Below are 19,424 nucleotides of genomic sequence, written 5' to 3'. Positions count from 1 at the left end.
TAGTAACAGCAGGCCTCACCCCATGTCTGCCAGGAAGTGAGTCCAAATGTCAGGTTCCCTATTTCCCTTAGCTTCACAGTCAGACAGGGAATGAAGTCCAGGTTAACAACTCCAAAGACCTCCTGTTAATCATTTTGTGCATCTCTCCTCACTGAGTTCTTGATTTCTGAATTTGCATTTGACACTAGTTCTTCCTCTCCTTTATTTCCAAGGTAAAGATTCCAAAACATTAAATCTGTTTAAAGCAGCTCTACCAGCCACAGGGGGGGAAGAAAGGCCCCAAAAGTGGGACAGGTGAGCGGTGTCATGCTGTGAAAGCATTTGGAACAGAGGAAATATCATGTGGCTCTGGATTAAACCCCAGCTTTAACTAAGATGACCATTGTTTGATTTTGAAGTGGTGGCAAGGAAAGCAAAGCCCAGGAAATAAAGAGATCCCAGAGTTTCATTCCATGGGCAGAGAGACACCAGGGTTTCCTTTTCTACAGGGCAGGGAACCCGCTTGTCTTCTTTTACGAACATCCTCACACCCTGCCTCTCATCCACACCACCGTCATCTTCCTTTTCCTGAGTCACCTGCTGCTGTCCCTTTGGGACAGGTCCACAATCCCAGTCACTCCTTTGAATCTACTCTAATCAAGTGTGCACTTGGGGGTATTTAGAACTCTGGATTTGTGTCCTGGCTGTGGTTCTTAATTAGTAATGATAAACGCCCAGAGAAAGCCTGAGTCCTCTCCTCGTCATCATAACATGGGGGCCACTCGTTGGATCTGGCATGAGCCGCTGGGAGCATCAAGTCAAAGTCATGTAGGAGAAGGGAGAGAAACACGCTGGTGTTCACCCATAGCCCTCTTCATTCTAGGCCGGCCACTGAATGGAAACCCTGGGCCTCACATATTGACTGGTGGACAAGGCGCCCTATCACGATGGCTTACAAATGTGCTTCTTGCCAAAAGGAGTTCATCCTGTCGGAGCCAGAAGCACCGGTGCTTCTGGGATGGCTGCTTGAGGCCCACGGGTGGCTCTGGACTTTTCCCAGTTGTCCTGCTTTTCCCCACGGTGAAAGGCCTTTAATGATTACTAGGGAAAAGGGAAATGAGGAGAGGGACAGTTGGAACAATTTTTCTAAAAAATTTGTTCTGGCTCTTCCAGGAGGGTCAGGGTCAAATATGGGCTCCCAAGTTTTAAAGACCTTTTAAAAAATTTATTTTTATAGCAGCCAGAGAAGAAAAAGCAACTGTAGGTAATTCACACATAAGATGCTGGCACTGGAAGTCAATTCTGGGAACAGTGATGTCTCGAGGGAAGGTGGTGCCAAGATTACCAATGGTCTCATTTACTTGTTTTTTTTTTTTTTTTTTTTTTGTGTGTGTGTGTGTGTGGTGCTGGGGACGGACCCCAGGTCCTCCTGCATGCTAGGCAGGTGTTCCAGCCCTGAGCTCCAGCGCTGTTTAGTTGTGAAATGTTGAAGTCTTCCTCCCCAAACAGAGAGGCCACTACACTTTGAGCACAGTCAGGCCACTATGAGGAAGGAAGGAACTCTGCACCTTATGTGATGACCAGCTTCTTGGAGGCTTTTCATGATCCTTAGCTCACTTCTTTGGAAGGTCCTCTCTTTCCAAAACAAATTTTTAAAAATTAAGAGCTACCCCAGCACAAACCTAAAATATCCTTAGTTCCCATTCGCTTTGGCTTCCAGGACCTTGAACAAGCTTCTTTCTCTCTTCTGGCTCTAAGTCAGTTATTAGTATTCTTAAAAAAGTGATACGGAGGCTGAGGCTGCTTGCAATTTTTTGCTAGTGTTAAAATCACCATGAGACCTGACATTACGAATGTCAGCATTTCAGATGACAGAGAAAAAAAATGGAACTCGTCCAACAACTGCAAAGAGCTGAATAATGACGTTTGGACGTATTTGTAAGCATTAAAAGATGTTTATAAACAAGTGAAGTTTTTCTCTAAGGACAAATACAAATTGTATCCACATCAAGGATAACATTTCATTAAAAGAGATGGATGCAAGACTGCGGTTGTGGCTCAGTGGCAGAGCACTTGCCTAGTATATGTGAGCCACCGGATTCAATTCTCAGCACTGTATATAAATAAAATAAAATAAAGGTCCATCCACAACTAAAAACATATTTTTTTAAAAGTTGGATGAAGGCCAAAAAGATAATTAGGATAGGGCTTTTTTCTGTTTGTGTTTTCCTACGCCTTGTAAATTTTCTATAATGTGAATTTATTATTTATTGGGAGGGGGAAGGAAAAAAGGGGAGAGAATGTCTTCTGAGTAGGCTCTGAGTGGAGTCTTACCAAAAATAAAGCAAGACCACCACCATCCTTATTTTAAGGTCTATTAGTAATTGCAGGGCACTACTAGTGCATTAATAATGGGGCCCTATGTTCATCATTATTTTTGGTAGCCATTTCAACTTTAGTCCAGTAAAATGCTTCTTTTTAAAACCTAAAATTCTAACTTTCATCTCTCCATTATAGATTTGTGCCATTAATTCAGAAAGACAAGTGGCATTTCACGTTCTTAGATTTAGCGCACCATCCAAAGTTGTACACGAGCTACTTCTTCCGGTGGCAGGTCATTTGCCAAATTTCTTAAACTGCCACATAATATCCTTAGCCAGGAAACACAAAAATATCAAGTAAAGCAAGATAGCCAGGTGTGGTGCTCCACACCTGTAATCCCAGCGGCCCAGGAGGCTGAAGCAGGAGGATTGCAAGTTCAAGGCCTGTCTCAGCAACTAAGTGAGGCCCTAAGCAACTTAGCAAGACCCTGCCACAAAATTTAAAAAGATAAAAAGGGCTACAGATGTGACTCAGTAGTTAAGTGCCCCTGGGTTTAATCCCCAGTACCAAAAAATAACAAATAAATAAAATGTCAAGTAAAGAAAGATGAAGACAGAACCCGCCAAGTTCAGAATAGCATGTATCTGCCAATGAGCAGCATTTAAAATGGTTTTGAAAGGGTGGGAACTCAGCTGGTCGAATCTTAGCCCAACCCCCACCTGTCCTTCTTGTCCATAAAGATCTTGAGAAACTGTTAGATGGTTTTTTAGAACCCACATATAAGCAATTCTGGATGTTTGAATGTTTCAAGGTCCTCAAGCAGTCTGGATTTTCTTATTTTTGACCAAGAGGTGCCTGTTTGTTATTCTATGGAGAATAGCATAGAACCAGCAGGAAATATGAGAAGATTCAGTATCTTTTTTAATTTATATATATATATATATATATATATATATATATATATATTGTTGATAGAACTTTATTTATTTATATGCAGTGCTGAGAATCAACCCAGTGCCTCACATATGACAGGCAAGTGAGCTACCACTGAGCCCCAGCCCCAAGATTCAGTATCTTAAGATTAACTGCATCACCACATTGACTAAACCAGAAAGGTTGCTGCGTTTAAGTTGTCAGAGAATGTCTCAGACCTGCGTTAGGTAGCGTGGTGTAAATTCCACTGTTATTTCAGGAGATGGTGAGTGATACAGAGGCAGTGACTTTAAAGTAATCTCTTCTGGAAGCTAAAAGGATAAATATCAGAGTGCTTTTCTGTAGATGGAATGGCATGGGAAAAGCACCAATTCACCAGCAATCAGCTGCGTGACTTTGAAAAAGCCACCTAGGCCTCTCAGAGCAAGTGTCTTTAATTGTACAAATGGGGGTGACAACCTAGCTGTCTGGATCATCAGGTCATATAGTGAGTCAGTGTACGGGAGTGTGGCATTGAATTGTGACCCTGTGTGAGATGCTGACCATGCAGCACACTAGAGCTGTGGGTGGTCCCCACGCCAATCACTGACCCTGCCAATGGCGCAACTGCTGCCCCCATATGTTCGGCGTGCTACCAAATAAAGTGGCCCAAGCATGTGATGGCCTTGGCGTCTGAAGCCCCTGGCCCCAGAGCCTTCACGCTTAACTACAGCATCTCGAGTGGATATCTGTAGTTTCACCTCCCAGCTTCCATTCTTCTTCATTTGGGTAACAGCCCATCATGTCTTCTGGAGCGCTCTCCCTATCTGTGTCCAGCTGTGCCGAGGCTGGTGACTAACGCATCCCTGTCACTAGCCATTGAGATGGCACCGAGTGAAACTCCAGGTGATGCTAGATTTTCCTCAGGACACTGTTTGTTGAGGGACCCAAATGGTAGCTGGTTCACTCTCAGTAGAGGGACTGTGGGGTCTGCTGCCTGGGTCCCTGGCGACACCTGGGGATATTGTCTCATCAAACAGCCATTTTCCCCCAGTGGCCAGGGAACAGTTTCTTTTGCTTGGAACTGAAGAGCCCTTAATACATGGTAATGCCCATTGTGTGTGACCACGGCAGGACCAGGCAGACTAGAAGGCGCAGCTTCCTCATCTCTGAGTGGGAGTAGCAGTGCCCGAACTGCCACAGTCGTGATGGTTGACACAGTGCTTGTGAAGTCCTTAGTTCAGCACTTGGTACACAGGAACTGCTCAGTGAGAGCCACCATTGCTTAGGAGCTTGGCTATTTTTATTTTATTTTTTGAGGAAAAGGGCACCTGAGCATTTATTCCCATTAGGTGAACTAAATCTCCAAACTGGAAATAATTATGGTCATAGAATCCATTTTCCACAGGTAGAAATAAGCTCTAATAATTGCTATCCAGGATGCCCACACTGGTTACATAATTGGACTCCATCCTGAGCTTCCTGAGGAATCATTTGTCCAGGGGCAGGATATTATTCCTCCCACTCCAAATGGTTAAGACTGAAGAATAACTGACTGTTTAATAAAAGAACCTCACCACTCAATACAGTGAACTTGGTCCTGACACTCCTAAAACTTACAGAGTTAAGGGGGTGGAAGATCCGAATGATGAACTGACAGCAGCTCTCTTGCAAGGACAGTTATAAAATAATGTGAACACATGATTTAAGATCTTTAACTGCTCCGTGTTCTCTCTGGGAGAGTATTTGGGTTGAGATCATGGCTGTATCACCTTCATTTTCATACTTCCTCCAGTAACCCCATCCACAGCAGTCATTATTCAGTCTGCTGCTTGCTTGAACATTATGTGCAAGACTTAATTACAGAGTAGAAAGGAGGAAAACATTTTAACAAAATGACCAAAACAAAACTCGAAGACTGCACAGTCCCAAAGTGGAAACCTTCAGAACCTGCACATAGCTGATCACTGCTAGAGCACCAGGGATGGAATGCCTGTTTTGGCCCCAGCTGAGCCAAAGGTGCCAGCTTTAAAATACCCTTGATGGCCTTCCATTGGCAGGTGTTGCCATCGATCGGGGAAAGGGAGGAAACAGTTCCTGAAGCAGTTGGGAGCAAAGGAGCCAGCCCATGGTCAGGAGATTGGCTAATCCCGGAGTGAAAAAATAAGCCAATACATTATGAACTCTGAGAGTCTGGTTTTTAAACACAGGGTAAAGGAGTTACAAATGTGGAAAGGGGGGAAACTAGACTAAACCCTGGGAAGTAAGAGTAAACTGGAGATCGGGGGAACTGGTGGTTTGTAATATGTGCAGACGGATGGATGAGGAAACAAGCGTACATGCAGGTATTTCCCAGTCTGTCCGCTAAGAGCACCTAGTAGAAGTGATAGCACAGTGACAAGGAACAAGGCCTGGCACCCAGACCTTGATTCTAAATGCTATTCTCCACTCAAATGAACCAGGACTCCTTGGTGAAACAGCTGTCCCAGCACTGGGTAGGAAAATGCAGATGAGCCAGGGACATCTTGTGGTGCCAGAAACATAAGGAAGTGCTCAAAGTACCATGAGGACATGTCCAAAGGACGGCAGAACCAGCTTGAAAGTGCTCTGCCAGTCAAAGCCAGGGCAACTGGAGCATCAAAATAGATCATAACACAGAAACAAAACAGGAGTCCACACTCCATACTGATGTAGAATAAATAAATGGGGAAGAAGATGAAGTTCTATCTTACAGTAGAATGTCACATGTCGAAGGAATGGTAGAACTGGGAAAATCACCATTGTACAATAAGTGATTCAGATAAAAATCAGCAATGATGTTAAATGCTATGGTTTGGATATGAGGTGTCCCTCAAAACTCATGTGTGGGACAATGCAAGGATGTTCAGAGGTGAAATGGTTAGATAAGGAACTGTATCCAAATGAGTGGATTATGTGGATTAACAAGGTGGTAACTAAGGTAGGTAGGGTGTGACTGGAGGAAGTAAGTCATTGGAGGTGTGACTTTCGGGTTTATACTTTGTCCCTGGTGAGCAGAGCTCTCTGCTCTCAGGTCACTGTGCCCTGAGCTGCTTTCTTATACCACATCTTCTGCCATGCCCTATGGAGTCAGCCAACCAGAGACTGAACTTCTGAAATGTTGAGCCAAAATAAACTTTTCCTCCTCTAAATTGTTCTTAGCAGATATTTTAATTTTTTAAAATTGTAAATGGATGCCATACTTTTATTTATTTTTTATGTGATGCTGACGATCGAAACCAGTGCCTCACACATGCTAGGCAAGCCCTCTACCACTGAGCTACAACCTCAGCCCCTCTTGTAAGATATTTTGGTCACAGCAATGAAAAGCTAATTAAAACATTAAAAACTAGATTGAATTTTGAGAAAGAACAAAATATTGCCACAGTCTCAGAGTAGCTCCTCACAAATACCTAGTCCTCATTAATTAGTAAGTACTGCAGTAAGCATTTCACTGTGAATGTGTATATCAAAATCATGTTTTACATTTCAACCTAATACCCCCCACAAAAAAAGGAAGAAGAAAAAATGGGGAAAATATTTATTAACTTTATAATGGAGAAACCAAACCTTGAAGACATCATAACCCTGTATCAAAAATTAAACCAGGGCCAGGCACGATGGTGCATGCCTATAATCCCAGAAGCTTAGGAGGCTGAGACAGGAGGATCGCAAGTTTAAAGTCAGCCTCAGCAACTTAGCAAGGCACTAAGCAACTCAGCGAACCCTGTTTCTAAATATAAAATAAGAAATAGGGCTAGGGATGTGTGGCTCAGTGGTTGAGTGCCCCCGAGTTCAATTGCCAGTATCAAAAAAAAAAAAAACCCAATTAAACCAGGGGGTGGAAATGTGACTCAGTGGTAGAGCACTTGCCTAGTATGCATGAGGTCCTGGCTTTAATCCCCAGCGTACACACACACCCTCACATACATAAATTCACCAAAAAAATGACTCTATGTGCCTCCTGATATAATGCAGAGAAGAACACAGCATCACTTCTCTGATATTCCTAACCAAAATTCAAAAACTGAATTGAATCATTAGAAAGCACAAATCCAAAAGGGAGAACCACCTATGGACTAACTGGCCTGCACTCTTCAAAAATGCCTATGTCATGCTGGGCAAAGTGGTGCATCCATGTAATTCCAGTGTCTCCAGAGGCTGAGACAGGAGGATCCTGAAGTTCAAGGCCAATGTGGGCAACTTGGCAAGAACTTGTCTTAAAATAAAAAGAACAGGGATTCAGCTCAGTGGTAAAATGCCTTCTGGGTTCTCTCCCCCAAAACAAGGAAAAACATCTAGGTCATATAAAAGTGCAAGCAGAGAAACCACTCCAGATTACGGAAGACAAGAGAGAAAACATAACTAAATGCACACTTCATCCTGGATTGTATCCAGGTCAAAGAGGAGTTGTGACTTTTTTTGAATAATTAGTAACAAATGAATTGGGTTTATGAGTTAAACAGCAGAATTTCATCTATGTTAGTTTCCTGGTTTTTTTTTTTGGGTTATGCAGGACAATGTCCTTATTTTTTAAAAACGCTAAGTATTGAGGATTTATGTGCTAACTGTAACATAGTATCCAATTATTCAAGAAATGATATGTAATAGAACAGTAAAAGTAAAATGGCAAAATATTAACAGAAGACCTAGGGAAGGATATTATTCTTGTAACTCTGCTGTAAGTTTAAAGCTATTTCAAAATAAAAAGTTCTTAAAAATCAGTATATGTGGTCCTTCAGCTACTAGGAATTTATTACATCAGCTTTTATACTAATAGAAAAATCACTACTTAATGGTTTCATTATCTTAAAGTATTCAAAATAATAGTTAAAATAAATGTGAAAGCAGCTTTCCTTAAAGAGTAATAATGTAGTTATAAAATTCTGCTTAAGAGTTAAAAATGCAGTGTTCTAAATCTTCATTAAACATTCTTTCTCCAAAGGAAAAGAGAAATCACAGAAAAGAAATATTTAAAGGGGCTGGGGTTGTGGCTCAAGTGGTAGCGCACTCGCCTGGCATGCGTGCGGCCTGGGTTCGATCCTCAGCACCACATACAAAGATGTTATGTCTGCCGAAAACTAAAAAAAAAAGAAATTAAAAAAAAAAAAAGAAATATTTAAAAACCTTGAGTAGTTACATTCTGCACATTGAGAAGTTATTTCTCTTAATCTCAAAGTACTTATACAATCTCAGGTCTTTGTGTTCTTTTGATATTAATATAAAAATTCACCTATATCACAGCCTATGGGTAAAGTTGGAAAATATCTTTATAGGGGCTGGGGATGTGGCTCAAGCGGTAGCACGCTCGCCTGGCATGCGTGCGGCCCGGGTTCGATCCTCAGCACCACATACAAACAAAGATGTTGTGTTCACCGAGAACTAAAAAATAAATATTAAAAAAAAAAAGAAAATATCTTTATAACTTTTAGTATATATTCCACTATGTTTAGTGAATTTGGTATTAATTTTTAATATAAAAAACTGCCTGAGCCAGGTGTGTTAGCACATGCCCGTTAATCCTAGCTACTCTGAAGGCTGAGGCAGGAGAATGGAATGATCAAGGCCACCCTAAGCAACATAGCAAAACCCTGTCTCATTTACCTAGCATGTGAGAGGCTCTGGGTTCAATCCCCAATACCATCTCCCCTGCAAAAAAAAAAAAAGTATACCCTAAGAGGAAGGGTTTTCAATTTTTTTTCCCCTTCATTTAGAATCAAGTAGTAATGCCCAATTGGGCCAAGACCACAGTGTATTTCTAAAACAATTTACAACATTTCTAATAAGCCTGGGAAATAAACTGGAAGTAAAGCAACAATTTCAAAAACATTAAAAACGAGGGTGGTGGCAGCCCCCTTGGAACAGATTCCCATAATGATTTATCTGAAGGACTTCACTAGTTTTGAATGTCCACTTAGTAGTTCCTTTTTTAAAAAACATAATTGTCAGGAAAAAATACCTGACAAATTGGATATTAAACACTGACACAAACTTAGCCTCAGAAAGTGATTAAGTCCCTAAAAATCCTCTGCATATTCTATACTTATGTAGTTATAAAATTCTGCTTAATAGTCAACAATGCAATGTTCTAAATCTTCATTAAACATTCATTCTCCAAAGGGGGGGGGACACAGACAAAAGATATTAAAAACCTTGAGAAGTTGAATTCTCCACAATTGAGAAGTTATTTCTCTTATACTAGAAGTATTTATACAATCACTCAGCATTAAAAATTTGAGTAGGGGGCTGGGGATGTGGCTCAAGCGGTAGCGCGCTCCCCTGGCGTGCGTGCGGCCCAGGTTCGATCCTCAGCACCACATACAAACAAAGATGTTGTGTCCGCCAAAAAATAAATAAAAAATTAAAATTTGAGTAGGGGCTGAGCCTATGGCTAGCATGCGTGAAGCCCTGGGTTCGATCCTCAGCACCACATAAAGTAAAATATTGTGTCCACCTACAATAAATATATTTAAAAAAATTGAGTAAGGGGTCGGGATGTGGCTCAGTGGTACAGCACTTGCCTAAGTATGTGTGTAGCCCTGGGTTAAACTCCTATTAGCTCCTTTAGAATCATATTTGGACTTCTAGAATAAAAATGAAAGGGACCAAGTAATGAATTTTGAAAAGTTCCACCAAAAGGCGAAGCCATGTGTTGCACATGTGTGGGGAAGATCAGAAGCAAGAAAAATGAGATGCCCCTTGTTCCAGCAATCTTCTGGTTTTTAAATTAATTTTGGTAGTTTTGGGCATCTTTCCACAAACACAACTGAAATGGTTAAAGTAAGAAAAAAAGTGAAAAAGGAGGGCAAATCTTATCTTGGAACCTGCCCAAGTGGGCAGATCTGAATGTTCCTTCTCTAGATCCTGGTGCGTCTTCACGTGTTCATTTTATAGTTACCACTAAAACAATCTGTGACAATCACTGCCTATGAACCACTATTTACATCCTTTGACTTAAGTAATCATCAGTTCATTGATATTTTTGTAAAGGACAATAACTTGTGATAAAACTGTAGAAGCTTACAACCAAAGAGAAGTGCAGAATGTGACATTTACTCTTTCTGGCTGTTACTGGCCATGATATAGAATGGAAATCAATCTCCTTAGCATGCTAGTGTCCTAAATAACAGTTGCCATTCTTAGAGCACATGAATTGAACATGTGGACTGAACAAGCAACTCGGCAGCATAGAAGTGACTGAATTCTGTAAGGCTGGGTCCTGGTCCCAGCTCTCTTTAACTAGCTATGTGGATCTCAAATTCTTTTTGCTTCACAGGCTCATTCATTCAACACTAAAATAAGTGGGTTGAACTAGATGTGTTCTGTAGTCCCTTTTAGCCACTGCATTCAAGGTTTTAAATTGTAAACTTCAACTGCTGTTTTTCCCTATTAAAAATGAGTGGGCTTTTTTGGCAGAAATTGATTAAGCTAATACTCTCATGGAAATGCAAGGAACCCAGCACAGACAAAACAATCTTGAAAAAGAACAAGGTGGAGAATTCACACTTCCTGAATTCAAAACAGTGTGATGTTGGCATACAGGTAGATACATAGATTACTGACACAGAACTGGGAGTCTATTAACATTTATGGGCAATTAATTTTCAAAAAGGATGGCAAAACACTTCAATGGGCAAAGTTTTTCAACAAAAGATGCCAGGCCAACTGGATCTCTAAATGCAAAAAAATAAAATTAGGGCCCTGGCAGAAGGTGGTGACCTTCAGCTGTCTGCTGCTTGTCCTGCCCCTAGCCATGCATCTTCAGGGTACAGGTGTCCCCACAGGGTAGGTGGTTCCACACACTGCACAGCAGCTGGGTAACAGGTGCACTGCTGGGGACTGAGCACTGCCGGGGACTGCATGATGGGCTGCTGGGCTCCGGAAACAGGCAGCCAGAGAGCACCGCCAGGGCCAGAGCGGGGTGGAGAAAGGGCAGGCTGGTCCTCTCCCCGCACTCACTGCACTCTGCTCAGCTCTGGCCGCTCAGTCCTCCTGGAGACAGCCTTGCAGCCATCCAGGGCTCGCCTTCAAGTGCAGCCCATGGGACAGCTCTCTACTGTCCACTGCTTCCCTTTGCGAGTCTGTAACCACCAGTTCTTTGGGTCAGATTTTTTAATGTAATATGAAATCATAAATTTTGATTTAAAAAATGATTAGATCCCCCACCTCACACATTAAACAAAAATCAATTCAAAATGGGTGAAAGAACTAACTTCAAAAACCAAAACTCTTAGAAAAAATAGGTCTCTATCTTTGGATGAGGCAATGGTTTCTAAGAAATGACACGCAGAGCACAGGAACTAAATATCGTACAAGGAACCAAAGGGAAAAAATTGGACTGCATCCAAATTATAAACTGTGTGTGCTTCAAAGTATCTACCAAGTGAAGAAAAGCCAAAGAATGAAATAAAGTAATTACAAAACTTATCATAACTCAACAAAAAGATAAACTAATTTAAAAATGGACAAAGAATTTGAACAGTCATTATTGCAAAGATGACATACAAGTAGCCAATAAGCACAGAGATGCCCAACACCATTATTCCTTAAGGAAATGCAAATCAAAACCTCAAAAACTAGGCTGGCTAAAATAAAAAGATGGGAAATAATAAAGATTGGCAGGGATGCAGAGAAAATGCCATCCTCAAGCACATGTAGGTGGGACATGAAACAGTGTGGTCACTTTGGAGAGTACTCTGGCAGTTTCTCAAATGGTTAGAGTTGTCATATGATCCGGCCATTCTATTCTTAAGTACATAACTCAAAATTACTGAAAATCTCTGCTCATACAAAAAAACATATATGGGTGTTCAAAAGAGCATTCCTCATAACAGCCCCAAACTGGGAACAACTCAAAATGTTCAGCAACTGGTAATAAACAATGTGTACAGTATACGATAGAATATAATTCAGCCCTAAAAAGGATACTGATACATGCTGCATTGATGAAACCTGAAAACATCATGCTAAGTGAAAGAAGTCAGACACAAAAGGCCACGTGTCACATGATTCCATTTTTATGAAATGTCCAGAAGAGATAAATCCACAAAGATAGAATGGTTACTGATTAACAATGTGTTAGGGAGAAGGGAAAATGGGCATAACTGCTAATGGGTAAGGGGTTTCTTTTTGGAATGATGAAATATTCTGGAATTACATAGTAGTAGTGGTTGCACAACTCTAAATACACCAAAAACAAATGAAATATACACTTTAAAAGAATGAGTATTTTATAGTATGTAAATTGTACCTCAATTTTTTAAAAAAAGGTAATAAGCCCTCCTTACATAATTGATTCCCTCCACTTCTATTTCAGGTCTCTTACTGGTTCATGAAAACAGAAATAATTGGAATGATACCTGACATGTACAATCCCACTGCAAAACAAGAAAATTTCTTAACAAAAATATGTGTAGATATCTGATAGTCCACATGCTATTTTTTTATTCTAAACAATAAAAATCTGAGTTTCTCTGAGTTCATGATTTATATCATCGTTGTTTCTAAAACTTCTATTTTTCCTAAGTAACAGACTAAAAGTCTTTATTTTAGTAATACTGTCATCCAGAAATGGGCAGAAGTATTACTCTTCCAATGACACTATTAGCACAGCCACCTTAAAGCACTACTGTAAAATTTAATTCCTGTTCATAAAACCATAGAAGGGCTGGGCAAGAAATAATCTATTCAATATTAGTATTATGATATAATATGCATAACCAGATGCTTTAAACCATGAAACAACTGCAGACTTTCTTTCCCATGGAATATAATAGAATTATAGACTTTATATGGTAAGAGACAAAAAAAATGTTTAAAAGACATTTTTTTTTGAAGTGCTAAAAAGAAAATATACTCTTTATCACCATCTGAAACACTGGTTTGTACATCTGCTCTTCAGTATCAGAAGGCTCTAAACCTGTCTTTCCCCTTTTTTTTTTTTTTTTTTTTTTTTGAGGTACTGGGGATTGAACTCAGGGTCTGAGTCATGCTAGGCAAGCATCTACCACTGAGCTACATCCTCATGTCTTTTTAAAAATTTTTATTTTGAGACAGGGTGCACTAAGTTGTCCAGGCTGGCCTCAAACTTGTGATCCTTCTCCTCAGACTTCCAAACAGCTGGGATCACAGGTGAGTGCCATTAGCATGATAATCCACAGTAAAGTTTTGGAAGCATTTGAAACAAATATCAATTCTGATATCACTGGGTTGAATTATACATAGTTTCAGATAAATTAAATGAAACTGATGCTCCTAAAAATGCTAAGTGTAAAGAAGAGGGTTTAGGTACTTAAGAAGAAATAAGTGTCAAGGTCTGCCATGATTAAGCTACTTTCTAAAAAATCAACAGATTACAGGAGGGCAACATGGTTTTCACTGCTTAAGTTCAGTGAAAATTGCATATATTCAACTTTTACTCTCAAACACAAGTGGTTTATACTATATCGGGACAGCAAAGAATCTCTTATCCAATTTTAGTACTTTTGCAGTAATGTGTATAAAATCCAACCACAATTTAGGTAACCTTAGGAGAGAGCAATCCTAAGAGATTAAAACATTTACATCTTTTAATTAAATTGTACTATTATCTTATAAAAATGTGAGGTTTAACTTTGTTTTCTTAAAAATAGAGCACTAACCAGTTTCAAATACAGCAGTAACCTAGGTGATAGCTAAGATGTGTCTAACCTGTATGCAGAACTCTTAAGACGATAACACATCCAGGAGTTCCTTTAAATGACATATATTTAAATGATGCTATCATAATTCAAACTGAACAACAGAATCTTGATAAAACAAGAAATGGGAGAAATGAAAAAATGATTTCTGAACAAAATGTGTACTACATCACACAAAAGTGAGTCACTGGGCAATATAAGCATGAAGCAGATATGCTCCATGCAAAAATAGATTGCATATTAGAATTTAAGAGTCATAGCACACATGCTGTTTTTGTTTTTTTAAATCCCTAAGCTCAAAAAACTGTTTTATCAATTTTGCTTCTCTTTTGTAACACATCTTTTTTAAATAACTCTCACTTTTCATTCCAGAAAATATAAGAAACAGTTTGCAAGACTGCCTGCAAACCATGTTTCTCTAAGGCCATGAACTGGTTTGCTAAGTTGTATTGTATTCAAGTAAAAAGTCCTTCTAAAATAAGGGGTCTGTAAAAGAAACCAATTACCTTCAATTCTCAGGCCTGTACACTTGTTAGGACCTCTAACACAGTGAAAGCCAAAGGTAGGGAGCTCATTTGGGCATTAGCAAAATGGTCTCTATCTCCTTTTTTTTTTTTTTTTTTTTAATAGCACTGGGGATTGAACCCAGAGTCTTAAGCATGCTAGGTAAACGCTCTACCATTGAGCTACACTCTTAGCCCACTATTTACACATTTTAAAAATGTAATACATGTTCAGTTTTTCTGGCATATTTCTTTCATATGTTACAAAACAAAACAGCAAAAGCTTAAAATAAGAATCCTTTTTCTTAGAAAGGTCAAGCAGATACTTCTTGACATCCTGTCTTTTACACAATAGCATACTGTTCATATAAAAGGTCTCTTATCCTATAAAAATCTTGACAAAGGCAGCCTTCTAATCCGATGCGTCCAGTTTCCGTCTAGAAATCAAGTTTAAAAAAAAAAAAGCTCTTTAGTACATTTTCTGATCATTAATATGCAGACATAATAACCAAACTATATTAAATAGATTACTTTATGATTGGTCTGGAAATGGGTTGCTGTTAATCACAGAATATGGATATAATATTCAAGTAGTGAATTTAAGACACAAAAATGTCAGAGGATTCAAATATAAATTTACCATAAAATTATCATTTTTATAAGCCTCAAGCTCATCATTATAAATATAAATTACTGATCTTTCGTTTTATGGAATTACTAATAAAGAATTTCATAATTCAAAGTGACAAAAACATCAGAAGCATCTTGTTTGATTCGGACCTTATTAAAAGCATACTTACTCTACGAACTGCTACTTGGTTGTTGCAAACAAGTACACCTCCTACAAATTCAGCTTGAATCCCCTCCCGTAAAAGAACTTGCTTGAAGTCTGATAGTCTTGGTTCATTCATAAAAACTGACTGATGTCCAGGAACCTTGCATGAGGTGAAAGGGAAAAGAATAACTTCAAGTAAAATACCAAACACAAGGTTGTACTGTATAAAAAACTCTATATGATCTCTAAAATATTTTCCATTATTCCCTGAAGTCCTTCAACAGATTGTTTCAAGACTGTAAATCACATTCCAAATTTGTTATTCTGAATTTTGCTTCATTATTTAACATTACAAAGCCCTTCACATCTTCTGATGTTTCACAATTTTATTAGTCATGCCTCCTAATAAAGGAGAAGTGTGATGTTATACTCTTCACTCACACACTTGCCCAGAGAGGGTCAACTAGAGGCCAAGAAGCAGTAATGAACCAAAAATTCCTTTTTCACATCTTAGTTTCCTTTATTTTTAGTGTGAAAGATAATTCTTCCTAAATCCCATTTCCACTTTCCCTCCTCCCTCAGAGTGAATACAATGGATGCCATGGGTTCAGAATCAGAATGTCAAGTGGATCTTGCTTCAATTCCTTGAAATTGTTCTGAAAAACACTAGCTTTAGAGAGAAAAAAAGATTCTCTTAATTCCTCCTCCTAATTTCAAGAGTAGTACTAGAAGGGACTCCAATGACAGGCTATTTCTCTGGTCTCAGCCCTATAGCAGGGCTGCAGACTTCACCTGACAAGCCATGTGGGACTCTTACAGTTTTTAATACTGTTCTAAGTTTCATTACCTAAAATCTTTGCTAATGAACTAGATACCTCTTGAGAACATGTAAATACTAGCCTAGAATTATAATCAAACCTAATAAAAGATTTCTAACTGTACCAAAACCAAAAGTGAATTAAAATGAACTGAAAATGCACAAAAATGGAATGCAAGAGAATGACATTCTCAGGTGATCCTCACAATCAAACTTGATATTTAAAAATCCACAATGAAGGCTGGGGATATAGCGCAGTTGGTAGAGTGTTTGCCTCGCTTGCACAAGGCCCTGGGTTCAATTCCCAGCATCACAGAAAAAAAAAAAAAACAACACACATCATGAAACAGAAGATTTGCTAACAGTTTCCTTTAAATTGTTACTAGCCATAGAGAGCTGACACACATACAGAAACACGCCTTGATTCATCTTTTTTAAGAACTCCAAAATTAGCCTATATAAGATATACTTTAAATAGTTAAAAACATACAAGGGAAACTAGAAGGAAAACTTAAGCGACAGAAAAGGCATGGGCTCTTACCTCATGCGGTGGCAAAGGCTCCAAGGTGGGGATGATCTCACTTTCTTCACCCGTTTCCTTCTCATCATCTCCAAACAGACTTTTCATGGCCTTTTGCTGAGCTATTACGCTGGCATCAGAAGGAGCGTCCACCTGCATCTCTGAGTCTTCACCATCATCCTTTAGTTCTCCTTCTTCTAAAATAACTCCTGTGTCTACTTTGGAAACTCTCATGTCTAAGACACCATCTATCCATGCTAATTCAGCATCTTTTGCCTTACAAAACTGAAGGGAGCTGACAAGTGAATCTTTTAATCTCACCTGAATATGCAAGTGGGAGGGGGGGAAATAACACCCAGAGTATAAATTAACAAATAAAATATAACTGCTTAGTGTCATTTTCTAACTCTAACATACGCTTAAAATCTGAAAATCTTTCATTCATCTGATCCTCACAATGAATGACCTGTAAAGACCCAATTTCTTGGAAGATCATCAGGGTTCTTATCTACTTTCCAAAGTGCAGGTTTTCTTAACCCTGACTACACATCAGAATTACATGGCAATCTGTTTGTTTGTTTTCAATATTAACACCAGGGCCTCACCTCCAGTGGTACTAATATAACTAGTGAGATTGAGACCAGAGCATTCAGATGGGTCTCATGTGTATCCAAGGCTGAGAACCACTGGTGCTTGGTGTACTTTAGTTATGAGCTGTTTGTGCTTTCCTGAACATACCATGCAGTTTCACACCTCCATGTTCTTGGAATGCTGCTTCCTCTTGCTCTGCTCAGAATAACTTTTCTGCCTGGGAAATTCTAACCCTTGTTTTCCTCCCCCTGATACAGACCTCACCCCTACTTTAAACTGTCACTTTGTCCCACAACCAGATTAAAGTTCATCTCTCCTCTATACTAATCCTGTTTCCTGACTCCATTTCTCCATTTGTTTCAATTAGAAAAACCCTGATATCTGTGGGGTTTGTTTTTTTTTTTTTACTTTTCATTCTTGAACACTCATCATTCTCTTTATTTCTATACTTTTATAAATACTATTCCCTCTGCCTAGAACACTCTTTGCTCCTCTTTCCTACTCCATCTGTCCCGACAACCCAGCTGCATCCTAGCAGATGTTCAGATTAGTTATTTTCCAGGAAACCTTTCCTACACCTCCAAATATGCGTGGAGTCCTCCTCTTTCCATTCTCATGGCATTCTGCACTTCCGCTAGTGGAGATCTAAGTGTGTGTGAAACACTACTGACTTGTAAACCCACAGACTATCAGATACGCTAAGGCAGGAGCCACATAGGCCTCAGCCCCCTCCCCCAGTACTCCAAATGTATCTGTCCTAATATGCAACAAAAGTACTTATTTCTAAGAGGCTCAACTGTCAGCATATTTACCTGGTAGATGTGTGTTTCACTGGTGGCATCGACTGTTTCGTGTAGCTTTGGCATGTACACTTTAATATCCTTCCCACCAAATGCACGGCAGCACTCTGCCAGATCTTGACTGGCCTCTGGTGGGCCATGGACAATGATCAACTGTCGTGGTTTCATCTGATTAATGATTTTCTTAATGGAATCCCCATCAGAGCGTCCTTCATAGTCTATATAAGTAACCCTGGCTCTGTAATTAAACATGATTATTCAAGCTTACTTTTCCGATAAAAACTAGGCTTTCTAAAAATGAATTTTATCATCAGTAAAGAAACATACAATATATAAAATGATGATTTGAGAAATACATGTTATATTGTTAATAGCATTAGTTACATCTTGGCTATACCAAAGTATATACAAAAGATATCCCTGCAACAAATAAACCAATTTGCTCACTGAAGACTAAAAAAAAAAAAAAATCGAAAATAATCACTTATTGATATTATTAACATATACTAAGTAAAAGGGAAAAAAGGTTTACCTACTTCAGATCATATTAAATTTTCCAGACATTATCACACTGGAGATGTTTGAGTCAAGGAATACATTTTGTGAAAAGAGCAGTTACTAAGAAAAATTAAACTTTTGAGCTGTATTACTTTCTTCCACCTGTTTTTGCACTTACTAAAAGGCTAGAAATAAATGTTTCTCCAAGTAAATGTAAAATTTCCTGTTCAACTCATCCCCCTCCAACTACTAAATCAATTCTTTTGGTATTCAAATATTGTTAACGAAGAGAAAATACCATCATTCTTCACAAGTCTTTTCATTGAAAAATAAATTACTATTACCATTTTTCTGGCACTGGGCACTGTGCATGCAAGTCAGTGCTCTACGACTGATATTAAAATTTAAAAGAATAAACTTACCAGAGGACATTTGGAAATTTCATTTTTGAAACAAGGTAAAAAGACTTACTTTATTTCAATAGACTCTGTTGTAGAAATACACTTGGTAGGAACATCAGATAAATCTTGATCCATGGGTTCATCTCCATTTGTCAAGCCAGATTCTAATTTGCTTTTTTCTTCTTCAGTAGCTTGAAGTTCTGGCACTAAGAAATCCTCTGGTCTAAATAATAAGTCTCTAATTAGAAGTATAAAAAGCAAGCTAATATTATATAATACATATAACTACCTAGTAGGTGGCATAATTTTTAGACTCCTCACATTATTTTAAGACTTAAATATGCATTTGATCCAAAGCCAGGACAATTTCATAATATCAATTATCATATGACTATATATGTTATGTTTCTCCTAACACTAAAAAATGCTCTTTAAGCACATCACATGGACTAGTGAAAGGCCTCTGACAGGTCATTAGAAGACCTCAGTGGCTATAACAAGTGCTGTCATAAGCTGGTCCTGCATTTAAAAAAAAAAAAAAAAAAAAAAAAAAACCACTTTATTTTTTAGTTGTGGGTGGACACAATACCTTTATTTTATTTTCATGTG

The 19,424-nt window shown here is 38.9% G+C and overlaps 1 protein-coding gene across 2 annotated transcripts in view; it reads right to left on the bottom strand.

The window, feature by feature from the left end:
* Positions 1 to 12,232: 12,232 nt before the first annotated feature.
* Positions 12,233 to 19,424, bottom strand: part of Cpsf2 (cleavage and polyadenylation specific factor 2) — a 32,490-nt gene continuing 25,298 nt past the window's right edge. For both annotated transcript variants that reach the window (XM_078050735.1, XM_005339139.5), the window contains 5 exons: positions 18,886 to 19,038; positions 17,929 to 18,154; positions 16,547 to 16,846; positions 15,214 to 15,348; positions 12,233 to 14,850 (listed from right to left, as the gene is read on the bottom strand). In XM_078050735.1, the coding sequence (XP_077906861.1) occupies positions 14,758 to 14,850; positions 15,214 to 15,348; positions 16,547 to 16,846; positions 17,929 to 18,154; positions 18,886 to 19,038 (907 nt within the window). In that variant the 3' untranslated portion in view covers positions 12,233 to 14,757. The remainder of the gene's footprint in view (positions 14,851 to 15,213; positions 15,349 to 16,546; positions 16,847 to 17,928; positions 18,155 to 18,885; positions 19,039 to 19,424) is intronic.

This window comes from Ictidomys tridecemlineatus, chromosome 5 (assembly GCF_052094955.1).
Source record: "Ictidomys tridecemlineatus isolate mIctTri1 chromosome 5, mIctTri1.hap1, whole genome shotgun sequence".
Taxonomy (NCBI): Eukaryota; Metazoa; Chordata; class Mammalia; order Rodentia; family Sciuridae; genus Ictidomys; species Ictidomys tridecemlineatus.
This window is presented reverse-complemented; position numbering and strand designations above follow the sequence as displayed.